Source organism: Salvelinus alpinus, chromosome 12, assembly GCF_045679555.1.
Source record: "Salvelinus alpinus chromosome 12, SLU_Salpinus.1, whole genome shotgun sequence".
Lineage (NCBI taxonomy): Eukaryota > Metazoa > Chordata > Actinopteri > Salmoniformes > Salmonidae > Salvelinus > Salvelinus alpinus.
Window position 1 is genome coordinate 56,650,236 of NC_092097.1, and position 17,679 is coordinate 56,667,914.

The following is a 17,679-nucleotide window of genomic DNA, read 5'->3' on the forward strand; positions in this document are numbered from 1 at the left end:
AGAGCTAACGTCCTGTAACTTGAATCCAACCCTGTTCCTGGAGAGCTAACGTCCTGTAACTTCACTCCAACCCTGTTCCTGGAGAGCTAACGTCCTGTAACTTGAATCCAACCCTGTTCCTGGAGAGCTAACGTCCTGTAACTTGAATCCAACCCTGTTCCTGGAGAGCTAACGTCCTGTAACGTCCCTCCAACCCTGTTCCTGGAGAGCTAACGTCCTGTAACGTCCCTCCAACCCTGTTCCTGGAGAGCTAACGTCCTGTAACTTCTCTCCAACCCTGTTCCTGGAGAGCTAACGTCCTGTAACTTGAATCCAACCCTGTTCCTGGAGAGCTAACGTCCTGTAACTTCACTCCAACCCTGTTCCTGGAGAGCTAACGTCCTGTAACTTCACTCCAACCCTGTTCCTGGAGAGCTAACGTCCTGTAACGTCCCTCCATCCCTGTTCCTGGAGAGCTAACGTCCTGTAACTTCTCTCCAACCCTGTTCCTGGAGAGCTAACGTCCTGTAACTTGAATCCAACCCTGTTCCTGGAGAGCTAACGTCCTGTAACTTCACTCCAACCCTGTTCCTGGAGAGCTAACGTCCTGTAACTTGAATCCAACCCTGTTCCTGGAGAGCTAACGTCCTGTAACTTGAATCCAACCCTGTTCCTGGAGAGCTAACGTCCTGTAACGTCCCTCCAACCCTGTTCCTGGAGAGCTAACGTCCTGTAACGTCCCTCCAACCCTGTTCCTGGAGAGCTAACGTCCTGTAACTTCACTCCAACCCTGTTCCTGGAGAGCTAACGTCCTGTAACTTGAATCCAACCCTGTTCCTGGAGAGCTAACGTCCTGTATCTTCACTCCTACCCTGTTCCTGGAGAGCTAATGTCCTGTAACTTGAATCCAACCCTAATCTAGCACAACTCATTTTAATAATTAGCTGGTTGATGAGCTGAACCAAGCTAGTTACAGCTGGGGTTGAGTGAAACGTACAGGAGGGTAGGGAGAGGCCTGGCATAAAGACAGGTAGGTAGAGAAGATACTGAGGGGAGCAGGCTTTCACTCAGCGAAAGAGAGTGATGAAAGAGAAGTAGCAGTGTTTCTGAAGTATGAGGCATGATATGAGGTCTTAGTTACATACCCAGTTAAGAGTCTATAAACACATGCAACAGCATGAGTAGGCATTTACACACACACACACACACACCCCTACAGACCCCGCCATGCACACACCCTCCTACAGACCCCACCACACGTTCCCTCTAAATCAACGGCCATGGAACCCTGGAAACTCAGCCAGCTGTCAAACGGACCTGCTCGTTTCCTCACAACACAAAATCAATGCAGCCGGGCAGTTTTCCTGGAAGAATAAACACATTGGAAAAATAAAAAAAACAGACAAGATTTAAAAGCTCAGCTCATTTCATTAAAAGGGAGTACAAGATATTCCACTCTACTCTTCTCCTTGGCTATCAAGGCACTAAGACAGGAACTCTGTTTCACCACACCACGCAGCCTAAATACTACCATCATAAAAATCAATATCCTCATATAAACTTGTCAAAGATGATCACAACAACCACTTCCTGTGTATCCACAAGGCTTCTGACAAGCACTAAAATAAGAGCACTTCATTGTCCATTGTACTTACAGTTCACAGAATGATGTCTTTTTTTTTTTAAATCAAGCTTTCCACAAGGCCTCAGATTAAAGCAGTAAAAGTCACTGTTAGACTAATCTATAGAGCTGGAAACAGGCAGTTAGTGGTAGGGAAGGACAAAGATTACATCTCCCTCTAGTGGTTCTCATAGGCAGCACACTATTCCCTATAGAGTACCACAGTATGAGTCATAACACCCATAAAACCTAGCAGTCACACAAGGAAAAGGTTCCAAATCGTTTTTCCACCATTCATGTGGATTTTAGAAGCACTTCAAATAAAAGGGCCGTTGTTTCGTGTACCCTGGCGTGACGCTTTGATAACAGTGTAAATCTCTCGGGGACTTTTGTCAATATAGTCGCCTGTATTTACCTCCCAAAAATGTAACACTAATTAGCTGCTAATGTGGCTATCATACAGAACTATAAATGCTTGTCTCAAGATTCACGTCACTCACAAGGGCCCATAATGATCTGGACGATACTGTCTAATGTAGCCATTGTAAATTGCATGATTTAATTTATACAATTTATAAAAACAAGTCCAGCTTTCTAGTTAAATAGCTAGCTAACCTGGCGAAGCTAGACGTTCTTGATAATGTTTGTCCGTGATTGGGAGTGCCATAGGGCGGCGCACAATTGACCCAGTGACATCCGGGTTTGGCTGGGGTAGGCCGTCATTGCACATAAGAATTTGTTCTTACCTGACTTGCCTAGTGAAATAAAGGTTACATTTAAAAAACTGGCAGCAACCGCAGCGCAATCAATAGGAGGTGAACAGTGCCTGGTGCTGAAAATATAGCTAACATGTTATGCAAGTTTTGCACACCAACAGATGGAGAAAACCTACACCAGTTGAGCAATGCAATTTTAATTTTACAAACAAGAAGGCTTAATTGGAGTCTATTTCTCAGAAGTTTCTGTCCATGACTGATGCAACACGAAAAAGCATTAAAGACAGCGTTAATGAGTACTTGAGGTCACCGGGAACATGGCCTGCTCTCTCTTATGTAAGGAATTAAGCACTTTCCCATGTTTACTACACTATGTTTACTTGTCACACTGCACAGTAGCCTAATAAACAAATGAAGGTGGCTTATAACTTCAAAATGCTTTCAAATCCCAAATGTAAACGCATATTGTACAGTCCTGTATTTCTTCAGCATCTTTATTGCTTTCGTTAATAAAATAATGATAAAAATACTCTTTCAAAATGCAGATGTTGATTTAGTTACGGATCCATGACAAATTACTATGGGAATAAATATCACTGATTTACAGAAATATTGGAACAAAGTTGTCTAATGAAGGCAAACAACGTAGAATCCTCCAATCATGTAGTCTACTCCCGACCGTCACGTTGTACAGCGCCATATTTTCCATTCCAGGGTTTCGTTTTTCTCAGAATAGAAACACCATAATATTAATTAAGCCAAATTTCTTCAAATCAATCCCAAATACTATGTTATTACAGGAAAGGTTTTAAATTCTCTGGTAATACCAATATGGAAGACTATCAAATGCTTCTCAAAGATGCCCTCTGGTGGTCAAACTAGCACTAACTTGCATTAATAGAAAAAGTGGTTGACAATTAAATAACGTGCCACAGAATGCTGCAGCAGCCCGCAAGGTGTGCTGCAGTATGACGCAACTTTTAAAGCCGGAACCACTGTATTGATAAAAGTCACCTTGTCTGAGAGAGATTTAAACAGTTATCAAAACGTCACGCCAGGGTAAGCCTCCATTTAACACAGATCTTGTTAGAAATGGTCATTAAATTTTTTTTGAAAAAAAATGATTGGAACCAGTTCTGTGATTGCTAGGTTTTATGAGTATTACGACGTGTCCACTGTGGGGCTCTATATAGTGCTAAGTGATTAACCAAAATGTTATCTTCGTATTTATTTATTTTTACTAATTGACCAATGTTCTGTAAGCGCAATGCGAAGTGTCACTTGAGATCAATCAAATCAACCCGGAACTGTGCGATGTAGTATGGCGTTATAGTTGTTCGGTCTGTGTGGGCAGAGTGGAAGTGGTGAATGCTATTTTACAGTAAACAAACTGACAGACTCAGCGTGCTTATAGGGAAGGACAATCAACAAGCAGAGCACTAACACAAATGACTGATGATCTGCTGAGAGAAATTGATAAAAAAATTGTGGGGGCTGTTTTGTTAAGACTTCAATACGGCTTATAACATTATTGATCATAGTCTGCTGATGGAAAAACGTATGTGTTATGGCTTCACATCCAAAGCGTTTTGGGACACTGTAAAGTCCATGGAGAATAAGAGCACCTCCTCCCAGCTGCCCACTGCACTGAGGATAGGAAACACTGTCACCACCAATAAATCTACGATAGTCGATAATTTCAAGAAGCATTTTTCTACGGCTGGCTATGCTTTCCACCTGGCTACCCCAACCCCGGCCAACAGCTCTGCACCCCCCGCAGCAACTTGCCGAAGCTCCCCCCCCGCTTCTCCTTCACCCAAATCCAGATAGCTGATGTTCTGAAAGAGCTGCAAAATCTGGATCCCTACAAATCAGCTGGGCTAGGCAATCTGGACCCTCTCTTTCTAAAATTACCCGCCGAAATTGTTGCAACCCCTATTACTAGCCTGTTCAACCTCTCGTATCGTCTGAGATCTCCAAAGATTGGAAAGCTACCGCGGTCATCCCCCTCTTCAAAGGTGGAGACTAGACCCAAACTGTTATAGACCTATATCATTCCTGCCCTGCCTTTCTAAAATATTCTAAAACCAAGTTAACAAACAGATCACCGACCATTTTGAATCTCACTGTACCTTGTCCACTACGCAATCTGGTTTCCGAGCTGGTCATAGGTGCACCTCAGCCACGCTCAAGGTCCTAAACGATATCATAACCGCCATCGATAAGAGACAATACTGTGCAGCTGTATTCATCGACCAAGCCAAGGCTTTCGACTCTGTCAATCACCACATTCTTATCGGCAGTCTCAATAGCCTTGGTTTCTCAAATGACTGCTTCGCATGGTTCAGTGTGTCAAATCGGAGGGCCTGTTGTCCGGACCTCTGGCAGTCTCTATGGGGGGGCCACAGGGTTCAATTCTTGGGCCGACTCTTTTCTCTGTTTATAGCAATGATGTCGCTCTTGCTGCTGGTGATTCTTTGATCCACCTCTACGCAGACGACACCATTCTGTATACCTCTGGCCATTCTTTGGACACTGTTAACAAACCTCCAAACGAGCTTCAATGCCATTCAACACTCCTTTCGTGGCCTCCAACTGCTTTTAAATGCTAGTAAAACTAAATGCATGCTCTTCAACCGATTGCTGCCCGCACCCTCCCGCCCAACTAGCATCACTACTCTGGACGGATCTGACCTAGAATATGTGGACTATGGCCTATTTATTGCCTTACCTCCCTAATCTTCTACATTTACATAGATTTTTCTATTGTGTTATTGACTGTACGTTTGTTTATGTGTAACTCTGTTGTTTTAGTCGCACTGCTTTGCTTTATCTTGGCCAGGTCGCAGTTGTAAATGAGAACTTGTTCTCAACTGGCCTACCTGGTTAAATAAAGGTGAAATAAAATAAAAAATAAATAAAAAACATCCCCTGCTATATTGTGGATATAGAGTTACCTGTCTAACACAGAGCCTGTTCTTTAATGGAAGCCTCTCCAACATAATCCAGGTAGAATCAGGAATTCCCCAGGGCAGCTGTCTAGGCCCATTACTTTTTCAATCTTTACTAATGACATGCCACTGGCTTTGAGTAAAGCCAGAGTGTCTATGTATGTGGATGACTCAACACTATACACGTTAGCTACTACAGTGACTGAAATGACAGCAACTCTTAACAAAGAGCTGAAGTTAGATTCAGAATGGGTGGCAAGGATAAGTTAGTGCTAAATATTTCAAAAACTAAAAGCATGGTATTTGCAACAAATCATTTACTAAAACTCAACTAAATAATGTGGAAAATGTGTAAGTTGAGGTGAGTAAACTGCTTGGAGTAACCCTGGTTTGTAAAATGTCCATACTAAAGCGCTGCTCTGCCTTCTTAACAGCATTGTCAACAAGGCAGGCCCTACAGGCCCTAGTTTTGTCACGCCTGGACTACTGTTCAGTCATGTGGTCAGGTGCCACAAAATAGGACTTTGGAAAATTACAATTGGCCCAGAACAGGGCAGCACGCCTGGCCCTTAAATGTACATTAACGATATGCATGTCAACCTCTCCTGGCTCAAAGTGGCTTGACTTCATCACTACTTGTATTTGTAAGGAGTATTGACATGTTGAACCGAGCTGTCTGTTTAAACTACTAGCACACAGCTCAGACACCCATCCATACCCCACAAGACATGCCACCAGAGGTCTCTTCAAGTCCAGAACAGACTACGGGAGGCGCACAGTACTACATAGAGCCATGACTACATGGAACCCTACTCCACATGAGGTAACTGATGCAAGCAGTTGAATCCAATTTGTTTTAAACAGATAAAAATACACCTTATGGAACAGTGGCGACTGTGAAGATACACAAAGTAACAGACACACACAACCGCTAGCACATGCACTCTACACACACAGTAATATTGTTGTATGGTGGTATTAAACATTTTGTATTGTAGATATGTAGTGGTGGTATTATACATGTTGTATTGTAGATATGTAGTGGTGTAATAATGTTATATGACGTACTGTTTTATCTGTAATATAAGTGCCTTAATGTGTTTGGACCCCAGGAAGAGTAGCCGCTGCCTTGGCAGGAACTAATGGGGATCCATAATAAACCCCAGGAAGAGTAGCCGCTGCCTTGGCAGGAACTAATGGGGATCCATAATAAACCCTAGGAAGAGTAGCCGCTGCCTTGGCAGGAACTAATGGGGATCCATAATAAACCCCAGGAAGAGTAGCCGCTGCCTTGGCAGGAACTAATGGGGATCCATAATAAACCCCCAGGAAGAGTAGCCGCTGCCTTGGCAGGAACTAATGGGAATCCATAATAAACCCCAGGAAGAGTAGCCGCTGCCTTGGCAGGAACTAATGGGGATCCATAATAAACCCCAGGAAGAGTAGCTGCTGCCTTGGCAGGAACTAATGGGGATCCATAATAAACCCCCAGGAAGAGTAGCTGCTGCCTTGGCAGGAACTAATGGGGATCCATAATAAACCCCCAGGAAGAGTAGCTGCTGCCTTGGCAGGAACTAATGGGGATCCATAATAAACCCCCAGGAAGAGTAGCTGCTGCCTTGGCAGGTACTAATGGGGATCCATAATTAACCCCAGGAAGAGTAGCTGCTGCCTTGGCAGGAACTAATTGACATAACCTGAAAGGCTACTCAGCAAGGAAGAAGCCACTGCTCCAAAACCACCATATAAAAAGCCAGACTACGGTTTGCAACTGCACATGGAGACAAAGATCGTACTTTTTGGAGAAATGTCCTCTGGTCTGATGAAACAAAAATAGAACTGTTTGGCCAAAATGACCATCTTTATGTTTGGAGGAAAAAGGGGGAGGCTTGCCAGCTGAAGAACACCATCCCAACCGTGAAGGACGGGGGTGGCAGCATCATGTTGTGGGGGTGCTTTGCTGCAGGAGGGACTGGTGCACTTCACAAAATAGATGACATCATGAGGATGGAACATTATGTGGATATATTGAAGCAACATCTCAAGACATCAGTCAAGAATCTAAAGCGTGGTCGTAAATGGGTCTTCCAAATGGACAATGATCCCAAGCATACTTCCAAAGTTGTGCCAAAATAGCTTAAGGACAACAAAGTCAAGGTACTGGAGTGGCCATCACAAAGCCCTGACCTTAATCCTATAGAAAATGTGTGGGCAGAACTGAAAAAGCATGTGCGAGCAAGGAGGCCTACAAACCTGACTCAGTTACACCAGCTCTGTGAGGAGGAATGGGGCAAAATTCAACCAACGTATTGTGGGAAGCTTGTGGAAGGCGACCCGAAACGTTTGACCCAAGTTAAACAATTTAAAGGCAATGCTACCAAATACTAATTGAGTGTATGTAAACTTCTGACCCACTGGGAATGTGATGAAATAAATAAAAGCTGAAATGAATCCTTCTCGCTACTATTATTCTGACATTTCACATTCTTAAAATAAAGTGGTGATCCTAACTGACCTAATACAGGGAATTTTTACTAGGATTAAATGTCAGGAATTGTGAAAAACTGAGTTTAAATGCATTTGGCTAAGGTGTATGTAAACTTCCGACTTCAACTGTACGTCTCGTGTCTTAGTCGTTGAAGTGCGACTCCACTGTCCCCTTGTACAGTCGTTTTGCCTCTGATTGCCTTACGGAAGACATAGTTGGACTGTTGGTACTCGTCCATGTTCCCAGTCACCTTGCCGTGGTTAAATGCAGTGGTCCTCACTTTCAGTTTAGTGTAAATGCGGCCATCTATCCAGGGTTTTTGGATAGGATAAGTTGTAATCATCACAGCGGGAAGCACATCCTCTATGCACTTCCTGATAAGCAGTAATGGGCAGTCACTACCATTATGGGACTTCTATTAAATAGTTTTATTCTGTGTTACAGCATTCAAACCCATATAATACACAATCATTTATTTTTATGTTAAATGCACTAAAACCCATGATTTATTTATTTTTAATATTCAAACCCGGAACGACCTCAAAAAACACTAAGTCTGCACTACTGTATGTGTCTCGGGCCAAAACAAGTGCATTTCATAGGGAATCGGGAACATTTCAGATTTGCCTCTATTCTCTCAAAGCCATTTCTCTACAATGCTGTGTCAGAGGGATTTGACAACTTGTCTTGAGCTGATATATTTCCTGAAAGTGGGTGAACTTAACACATTTCCTTATCAAACCAAGTACATCCATGGTCAAAACCACATTTTCAGAATGCTAGCTTTAGAACTCTTTTCCAAATGCTAGCTTTAGAACTCTTTTCCGAATGCTAGCTTCAGAACTCTTTTCCAAATGCTAGCTTCAGAACTCTTTTCCAAATGCTAGCTTTAGAACTCTTTTCATCACGCTAGCTTTAGAACTCTTTTCCAAATGCTAGCTTTAGAACTCTTTTCCGAATGCTAGCTTTAGAACTCTTTTCCGAATGCTAGCTTTAGAACTCTTTTCCGAATGCTAGCTTTAGAACTCTTTTCCGAATGCTAGCTTTAGAACTCTTTTCCGAATGCTAGCTTCAGAACTCTTTTCCGAATGCTAGCTTCAGAACTCTTTTCCGAATGCTAGCTTCAGAACTCTTTTCCGAATGCTAGCTTCAGAACTCTTTTCCGAATGCTAGCTTCAGAACTCTTTTCCGAATGCTAGCTTCAGAACTCTTTTCATCACGCTAGCTTTAGAACTCTTTTCCAAATGCTAGCTTTAGAACTCTTTTCATCACGCTAGCTTTAGAACTCTTTTCCGAATGCTAGCTTTAGAACTCTTTTCCGAATGCTAGCTTTAGAACTCTTTTCCGAATGCTAGCTTTAGAACTCTTTTCCGAATGCTAGCTTCAGAACTCTTTTCCGAATGCTAGCTTCAGAACTCTTTTCCGAATGCTAGCTTCAGAACTCTTTTCCGAATGCTAGCTTCAGAACTCTTTTCCGAATGCTAGCTTCAGAACTCTTTTCCGAATGCTAGCTTCAGAACTCTTTTCCGAATGCTAGCTTCAGAACTCTTTTCCGAATGCTAGCTTCAGAACTCTTTTCCGAATGCTAGCTTCAGAACTCTTTTCCGAATGCTAGCTTTAGAACTCTTTTCCGAATGCTAGCTTCAGAACTCTTTTCCGAATGCTAGCTTCAGAACTCTTTTCCGAATGCTAGCTTCAGAACTCTTTTCCGAATGCTAGCTTCAGAACTCTTTTCCGAATGCTAGCTTCAGAACTCTTTTCCGAATGCTAGCTTCAGAACTCTTTTCCGAATGCTAGCTTCAGAACTCTTTTCCGAATGCTAGCTTCAGAACTCTTTTCATCACGCTAGCTTTAGAACTCTTTTCCAAATGCTAGCTTTAGAACTCTTTTCATCACGCTAGCTTTAGAACTCTTTTCCGAATGCTAGCTTTAGAACTCTTTTCCGAATGCTAGCTTTAGAACTCTTTTCCGAATGCTAGCTTTAGAACTCTTTTCCGAATGCTAGCTTCAGAACTCTTTTCCGAATGCTAGCTTCAGAACTCTTTTCCGAATGCTAGCTTCAGAACTCTTTTCCGAATGCTAGCTTCAGAACTCTTTTCCGAATGCTAGCTTCAGAACTCTTTTCCGAATGCTAGCTTCAGAACTCTTTTCCGAATGCTAGCTTCAGAACTCTTTTCCAAATGCTAGCTTCAGAACTCTTTTCCAAATGCTAGCTTCAGAACTCTTTTCCAAATGCTAGCTTCAGAACTCTTTTCCAAATGCTAGCTTTAGAACTCTTTTCCAAATGCTAGCTTTAGAACTCTTTTCATCACGCTAGCTTTAGAACTCTTTTCCAAATGCTAGCTTCAGAACTCTTTTCCAAATGCTAGCTTCAGAACTCTTTTCCAAATGCTAGCTTTAGAACTCTTTTCATCACGCTAGCTTTAGAACTCTTTTCCAAATGCTAGCTTTAGAACTCTTCATCACGCTAGCTTTAGAACTCTTTTCCGAATGCTAGCTTTAGAACTCTTTTCCGAATGCTAGCTTCAGAACTCTTTTCCGAATGCTAGCTTCAGAACTCTTTTCCGAATGCTAGCTTCAGAACTCTTTTCCGAATGCTAGCTTCAGAACTCTTTTCATCACGCTAGCTTTAGAACTCTTTTCCAAATGCTAGCTTTAGAACTCTTTTCATCACGCTAGCTTTAGAACTCTTTTCCGAATGCTAGCTTTAGAACTCTTTTCCGAATGCTAGCTTTAGAACTCTTTTCCGAATGCTAGCTTCAGAACTCTTTTCCGAATGCTAGCTTCAGAACTCTTTTCCGAATGCTAGCTTCAGAACTCTTTTCCAAATGCTAGCTTCAGAACTCTTTTCCAAATGCTAGCTTCAGAACTCTTTTCCAAATGCTAGCTTTAGAACTCTTTTCCAAATGCTAGCTTTAGAACTCTTTTCATCACGCTAGCTTTAGAACTCTTTTCCAAATGCTAGCTTCAGAACTCTTTTCCAAATGCTAGCTTCAGAACTCTTTTCCAAATGCTAGCTTTAGAACTCTTTTCATCACGCTAGCTTTAGAACTCTTTTCCAAATGCTAGCTTTAGAACTCTTCATCACGCTAGCTTTAGAACTCTTTTCCGAATGCTAGCTTTAGAACTCTTTTCCGAATGCTAGCTTTAGAACTCTTTTCCGAATGCTAGCTTCAGAACTCTTTTCCGAATGCTAGCTTCAGAACTCTTTTCCGAATGCTAGCTTCAGAACTCTTTTCCGAATGCTAGCTTCAGAACTCTTTTCATCACGCTAGCTTTAGAACTCTTTTCCAAATGCTAGCTTTAGAACTCTTTTCATCACGCTAGCTTTAGAACTCTTTTCCGAATGCTAGCTTCAGAACTCTTTTCCGAATGCTAGCTTCAGAACTCTTTTCCGAATGCTAGCTTCAGAACTCTTTTCATCACGCTAGCTTTAGAACTCTTTTCCAAATGCTAGCTTTAGAACTCTTTTCATCACGCTAGCTTTAGAACTCTTTTCCAAATGCTAGCTTTAGAACTCTTCATCACGCTAGCTTTAGAACTCTTTTCCGAATGCTAGCTTTAGAACTCTTTTCCGAATGCTAGCTTCAGAACTCTTTTCCGAATGCTAGCTTCAGAACTCTTTTCCGAATGCTAGCTTCAGAACTCTTTTCCAAATGCTAGCTTCAGAACTCTTTTCCAAATGCTAGCTTCAGAACTCTTTTCCAAATGCTAGCTTCAGAACTCTTTTCCAAATGCTAGCTTTAGAACTCTTTTCCAAATGCTAGCTTTAGAACTCTTTTCATCACGCTAGCTTTAGAACTCTTTTCCAAATGCTAGCTTCAGAACTCTTTTCCAAATGCTAGCTTCAGAACTCTTTTCCAAATGCTAGCTTTAGAACTCTTTTCATCACGCTAGCTTTAGAACTCTTCATCACGCTAGCTTTAGAACTCTTTTCCGAATGCTAGCTTTAGAACTCTTTTCCGAATGCTAGCTTTAGAACTCTTTTCCGAATGCTAGCTTCAGAACTCTTTTCCGAATGCTAGCTTCAGAACTCTTTTCCGAATGCTAGCTTCAGAACTCTTTTCCGAATGCTAGCTTCAGAACTCTTTTCATCACGCTAGCTTTAGAACTCTTTTCCAAATGCTAGCTTTAGAACTCTTTTCATCACGCTAGCTTTAGAACTCTTTTCCGAACGCTAGCTTTAGAACTCTTTTCCGAATGCTAGCTTTAGAACTCTTTTCCGAATGCTAGCTTTAGAACTCTTTTCCGAATGCTAGCTTTAGAACTCTTTTCCGAATGCTAGCTTCAGAACTCTTTTCCGAATGCTAGCTTCAGAACTCTTTTCCGAATGCTAGCTTCAGAACTCTTTTCCGAATGCTAGCTTCAGAACTCTTTTCCGAATGCTAGCTTCAGAACTCTTTTCCGAATGCTAGCTTCAGAACTCTTTTCCAAATGCTAGCTTCAGAACTCTTTTCCAAATGCTAGCTTCAGAACTCTTTTCCAAATGCTAGCTTCAGAACTCTTTTCCAAATGCTAGCTTCAGAACTCTTTTCCAAATGCTAGCTTCAGAACTCTTTTCCAAATGCTAGCTTCAGAACTCTTTTCCAAATGCTAGCTTCAGAACTCTTTTCCAAATGCTAGCTTCAGAACTCTTTTCCAAATGCTAGCTTCAGAACTCTTTTCCGAATGCTAGCTTCAGAACTCTTTTCCGAATGCTAGCTTCAGAACTCTTTTCATCACGCTAGCTTTAGAACTCTTTTCATCACGCTAGCTTTAGAACTCTTTTCATCACGCTAGCTTTAGAACTCTTTTCCAAATGCTAGCTTTAGAACTCTTTTCATCACGCTAGCTTTAGAACTCTTTTCCAAATGCTAGCTTTAGAACTCTTTTCATCACGCTAGCTTTAGAACTCTTTTCCAAATGCTAGCTTTAGAACTCTTTTCCAAATGCTAGCTTTAGAACTCTTTTCCAAATGCTAGCTTCAGAACTCTTTTCCAAATGCTAGCTTCAGAACTCTTTTCCAAATGCTAGCTTCAGAACTCTTTTCCAAATGCTAGCTTCAGAACTCTTTTCCGAATGCTAGCTTCAGAACTCTTTTCCGAATGCTAGCTTCAGAACTCTTTTCATCACGCTAGCTTTAGAACTCTTTTCATCACGCTAGCTTTAGAACTCTTTTCATCACGCTAGCTTTAGAACTCTTTTCCAAATGCTAGCTTTAGAACTCTTTTCATCACGCTAGCTTTAGAACTCTTTTCCAAATGCTAGCTTTAGAACTCTTTTCATCACGCTAGCTTTAGAACTCTTTTCCAAATGCTAGCTTTAGAACTCTTTTCCAAATGCTAGCTTTAGAACTCTTTTCCAAATGCTAGCTTTAGAACTCTTTTCCGAATGCTAGCTTTAGAACTCTTTTCCGAATGCTAGCTTTAGAACTCTTTTCCGAATGCTAGCTTTAGAACTCTTTTCCAAATGCTAGCTTTAGAACTCTTTTCCGAATGCTAGCTTTAGAACTCTTTTCCGAATGCTAGCTTTAGAACTCTTTTCCGAATGCTAGCTTCAGAACTCTTTTCCGAATGCTAGCTTCAGAACTCTTTTCCGAATGCTAGCTTCAGAACTCTTTTCCAAATGCTAGCTTCAGAACTCTTTTCCAAATGCTAGCTTCAGAACTCTTTTCCAAATGCTAGCTTCAGAACTCTTTTCCAAATGCTAGCTTCAGAACTCTTTTCCAAATGCTAGCTTCAGAACTCTTTTCCAAATGCTAGCTTCAGAACTCTTTTCCAAATGCTAGCTTCAGAACTCTTTTCCAAATGCTAGCTTCAGAACTCTTTTCCAAATGCTAGCTTCAGAACTCTTTTCCAAATGCTAGCTTCAGAACTCTTTTCCAAATGCTAGCTTCAGAACTCTTTTCCAAATGCTAGCTTCAGAACTCTTTTCCAAATGCTAGCTTCAGAACTCTTTTCCAAATGCTAGCTTCAGAACTCTTTTCCGAATGCTAGCTTTAGAACTCTTTTCCGAATGCTAGCTTTAGAACTCTTTTCCGAATGCTAGCTTTAGAACTCTTTTCCAAATGCTAGCTACAGAACTCTTTTCCAAATGCTAGCTACAGAACTCTTTTCCAAATGCAAGCTACAGAACTCTTTTCCAAATGCAAGCTACAGAACTCTTTTCCAAATGCTAGCTTTAGAACTCTTTTCCAAATGCTAGCTTCAGAACTCTTTTCCAAATGCTAGCTTCAGAACTCTTTTCCAAATGCTAGCTTTAGAACTCTTTTCCGAATGCTAGCTTCAGAACTCTTTTCCGAATGCTAGCTTCAGAACTCTTTTCCGAATGCTAGCTTTAGAACTCTTTTCCGAATGCTAGCTTTAGAACTCTTTTCCGAATGCTAGCTTTAGAACTCTTTTCCGAATGCTAGCTTTAGAACTCTTTTCCGAATGCTAGCTTCAGAACTCTTTTCCGAATGCTAGCTTCAGAACTCTTTTCCAAATGCTAGCTTTAGAACTCTTTTCCGAATGCTAGCTTCAGAACTCTTTTCCGAATGCTAGCTTCAGAACTCTTTTCCGAATGCTAGCTTCAGAACTCTTTTCCGAATGCTAGCTTCAGAACTCTTTTCCGAATGCTAGCTTCAGAACTCTTTTCCGAATGCTAGCTTTAGAACTCTTTTCCGAATGCTAGCTTTAGAACTCTTTTCCAAATGCTAGCTTCAGAACTCTTTTCCGAATGCTAGCTTCAGAACTCTTTTCCAAATGCTAGCTTCAGAACTCTTTTCCGAATGCTAGCTTTAGAACTCTTTTCCAAATGCTAGCTTCAGAACTCTTTTCCAAATGCTAGCTTCAGAACTCTTTTCCAAATGCTAGCTTCAGAACTCTTTTCCAAATGCTAGCTTCAGAACTCTTTTCCAAATGCTAGCTTTAGAACTCTTTTCCGAATGCTAGCTTCAGAACTCTTTTCCGAATGCTAGCTTCAGAACTCTTTTCCAAATGCTAGCTTTAGAACTCTTTTCCGAATGCTAGCTTTAGAACTCTTTTCCAAATGCTAGCTTTAGAACTCTTTTCCGAATGCTAGCTTCAGAACTCTTTTCCGAATGCTAGCTTCAGAACTCTTTTCCGAATGCTAGCTTCAGAACTCTTTTCCGAATGCTAGCTTTAGAACTCTTTTCCGAATGCTAGCTTTAGAACTCTTTTCCGAATGCTAGCTTTAGAACTCTTTTCCGAATGCTAGCTTCAGAACTCTTTTCCGAATGCTAGCTTCAGAACTCTTCTTTCAGTCAATAGCATTCTCTTGGACACATTTCTCTGGATCAAAAGAAAAGTAGAAGACGGTTGTTTCAAACCTTTGAGGGTTTTCTTCAGATGAGAGAGAAGGCCTCCAAGTCGCTGCAGGTCAAAGTAGTCCACCTTCCCATTGTAGAAGAGCTGAGGCGGAACATAGGCCTCTGGAGAGGGAGAGGAGGAGAAGAGATAAAATAATTAGCATTACCATTGAGATGGTAGATGAAGACAGCGGCTATTGTGGGTAATTACCCGTAAAGTAATTAAGATAATAATAAACTCAGTCCCCTGAGCAATAGGATGAGAGGGGAAAAACAAACTTATAAAGGACACATGGCTTAGGAAAAGCTTTTCTGTGAAATATCTCCCATGTCCTATTACTACCAGGGGACGAGATGCACTTCATGTAGTAGATGGCAAAGAGTATAATGGGTACAGGGGAAAAGTGAGCAGAGCGTTTAGTACTGGGACAGGGTTCGTACAGACAGTGGCAAGTCAAATTCAAGGACTTTTCCCAAGCACTAATATTTATTTTCACGGACCATCAATTTGTAAATAGTTCATATAATGCAATTGTTTCTAGGCGCCACTAGATGGCAGTATGTTGCCACAACCTCATAGGAAAATAATTACTTTGTATTTATCACACTACCTTACAAGTTCTATTCAATCATACGTTGCTACATACATGACTGGTAAGTCAGTACGGATGTTGTAATTTGAGTATTGATGAGCAGAGTTTTGGGACATGCACACTGGTGAACACAAACGTGTTGCACCACTTGGCCTCCTGAGTGGCACAGCGGTCTGAGGCACTGCATCTCAGTGCTTAAGGCGTCACTACAGTCCCTGGTTCGATTCCAGGCTCTATCACAACAGGCTGTGATTGGGAGTCCCATAGGGCAGCGCAAAATTGGCCCAGCGTCATCCGGGTTAGGGTTTGGCCGGGGTAGAATGTCATTGTAAATAAGAATTTGTTCTTAACTGACTTGCCTAGATAAATTAAGGTTAAATAAGAAATAAAATGTAATATTCACATTGCAACTCAATTCCATCTTAATTACTGTTTTTAAATTGGGCATTTGAGAATCTACCACTTAATAGCTACGAAAAAGCATCTTGCTTCCAACTGGCAGCTTTAGTATCGCTCGGGAGAAGGGCGAGTGGGCTGTGTGAGGAAAACGGCACGTGAACGGTAGGAGCACGGCTGTCGCTGAATAAAATCGGAATATCGCTCGCGGGCATCCTGTGAATGAGGCGATTGGCAAAAAAAGCTCTGAAGGTTGTTGTAGAGGAAAAATCACAACGTAGAACTGGTGCCAGCGCAGGATTCAGCGTTGGGTCGATTCACCCATGCTTGCAATGTCAAAGTCTGAAAAAAATGTTTTACCTTACACAATGTGGGTTTGTTGGGTCCAGTGAGATGTAGTGGTAAAAAAAAGTGGGTAATCTATACTGAACAAAAATATAAAAACGCAACATGTAAAGTGTTGGACCCGTGTTTCATGAGCTGAAATAAAAGATCCCAGAAATGTTCCATACGCAGAAAAAGGCAGAATTGAATCTAGATTTACCTGGCATTTTAGCTATCGAAGTGACATTTGGCAGCACCTAATCAGTCTAATTCTGTACCTGCCTGGCTGAGTGGCAGTGTGGCTGGAATGAGTGAGCTCGCCTGGCAATCACAGCGCAAAACACGTGAGGAAATGAAACTCGGTAGAAAGGAATTTTCAAGACAAAAACATAATATTTTTCATAAACATATTTGATCATTATCTGTTCTCCTCTCATTTAAAATTCAAGTACTTTTCAAGTACGAACTTGAGCAAATGTCTGATTTTCAAGGTATTCTGTTCTACTACTTGAATTTCAGAGTGCCAAATTCAAGTACTTTAAGCACCTCAGTGCTCTGAGTAGGGTGAAATTGCCCCGAGACACTGATCTAATGCGCTGATGGGTTTGAGAGCTCCTCCAAATACTCTGAATCTCCCACTGCAGGGTTAAAGGGATATTTGGGGATTTTGGCAATGAAGCCATTTATCCATTTCCCCAGAGTCAGATGAACTCGTGAATGTACATTTTATTCATCTGCATCCAGTGAGAATGAAGTTTAAAGGTAGTTTCGAAAGCCAAAGCTAACTAGCGTTAGGGCAATGATTAGAAGTCTATGGTAACAGCTAGCATGCTAACACTAGTTAACAACTTCCTTCAAACTGCACGCTGACACCAATATGGTATCCACGAGTTGATCTACTTCGCCAGGAGTCAGATGAAGGGTTTCAATTGCCAAAATCCCAAAGTATCCCTTTAAATAGAAGTAAATTGACATTGTATTCTAGCTCAGCCGTAAGGGTGAAGTTGCCCCTAGACACTGATCCAAGATCAGCTTTGAATGCTTCTCCAAATCATGTATTATCCCACTGTTGGTATAATATAAGTAACTTGACATTGGGCTGTTGAATTCCCACTGGAAGTTGGGTCGATCTTGAATCACAGTGGCATGGCGTTTTGATTTTATAAAAAAAGAAATGTGGGTACATTTTCCCATTCTAAATCAACTCATATGGTAGCGTAATGACTTTAAATAATTTCTACCATTATGATAACATTGTGTAAACAGTAGGAGTAGTAACACCAACGATGGTAACAATGATGGTAACGCCAACGATGGTAACGC

The 17,679-nt window shown here is 41.4% G+C and overlaps 1 protein-coding gene across 2 annotated transcripts in view; it reads right to left on the reverse strand.

The window, feature by feature from the left end:
• rnf123 (ring finger protein 123) overlaps positions 1–17,679 on the reverse strand; it is a 283,644-nt gene that overhangs the window by 234,209 nt on the left and 31,756 nt on the right. For both annotated transcript variants that reach the window (XR_011667296.1, XM_071336894.1), the window contains exon 20: positions 15,065–15,166. Coding sequence is in view for 1 of the 2 variants with exons in the window: in XM_071336894.1 (XP_071192995.1) it covers positions 15,065–15,166 (102 nt within the window). In the remaining variant the exon portion in view is untranslated. The remainder of the gene's footprint in view (positions 1–15,064; positions 15,167–17,679) is intronic.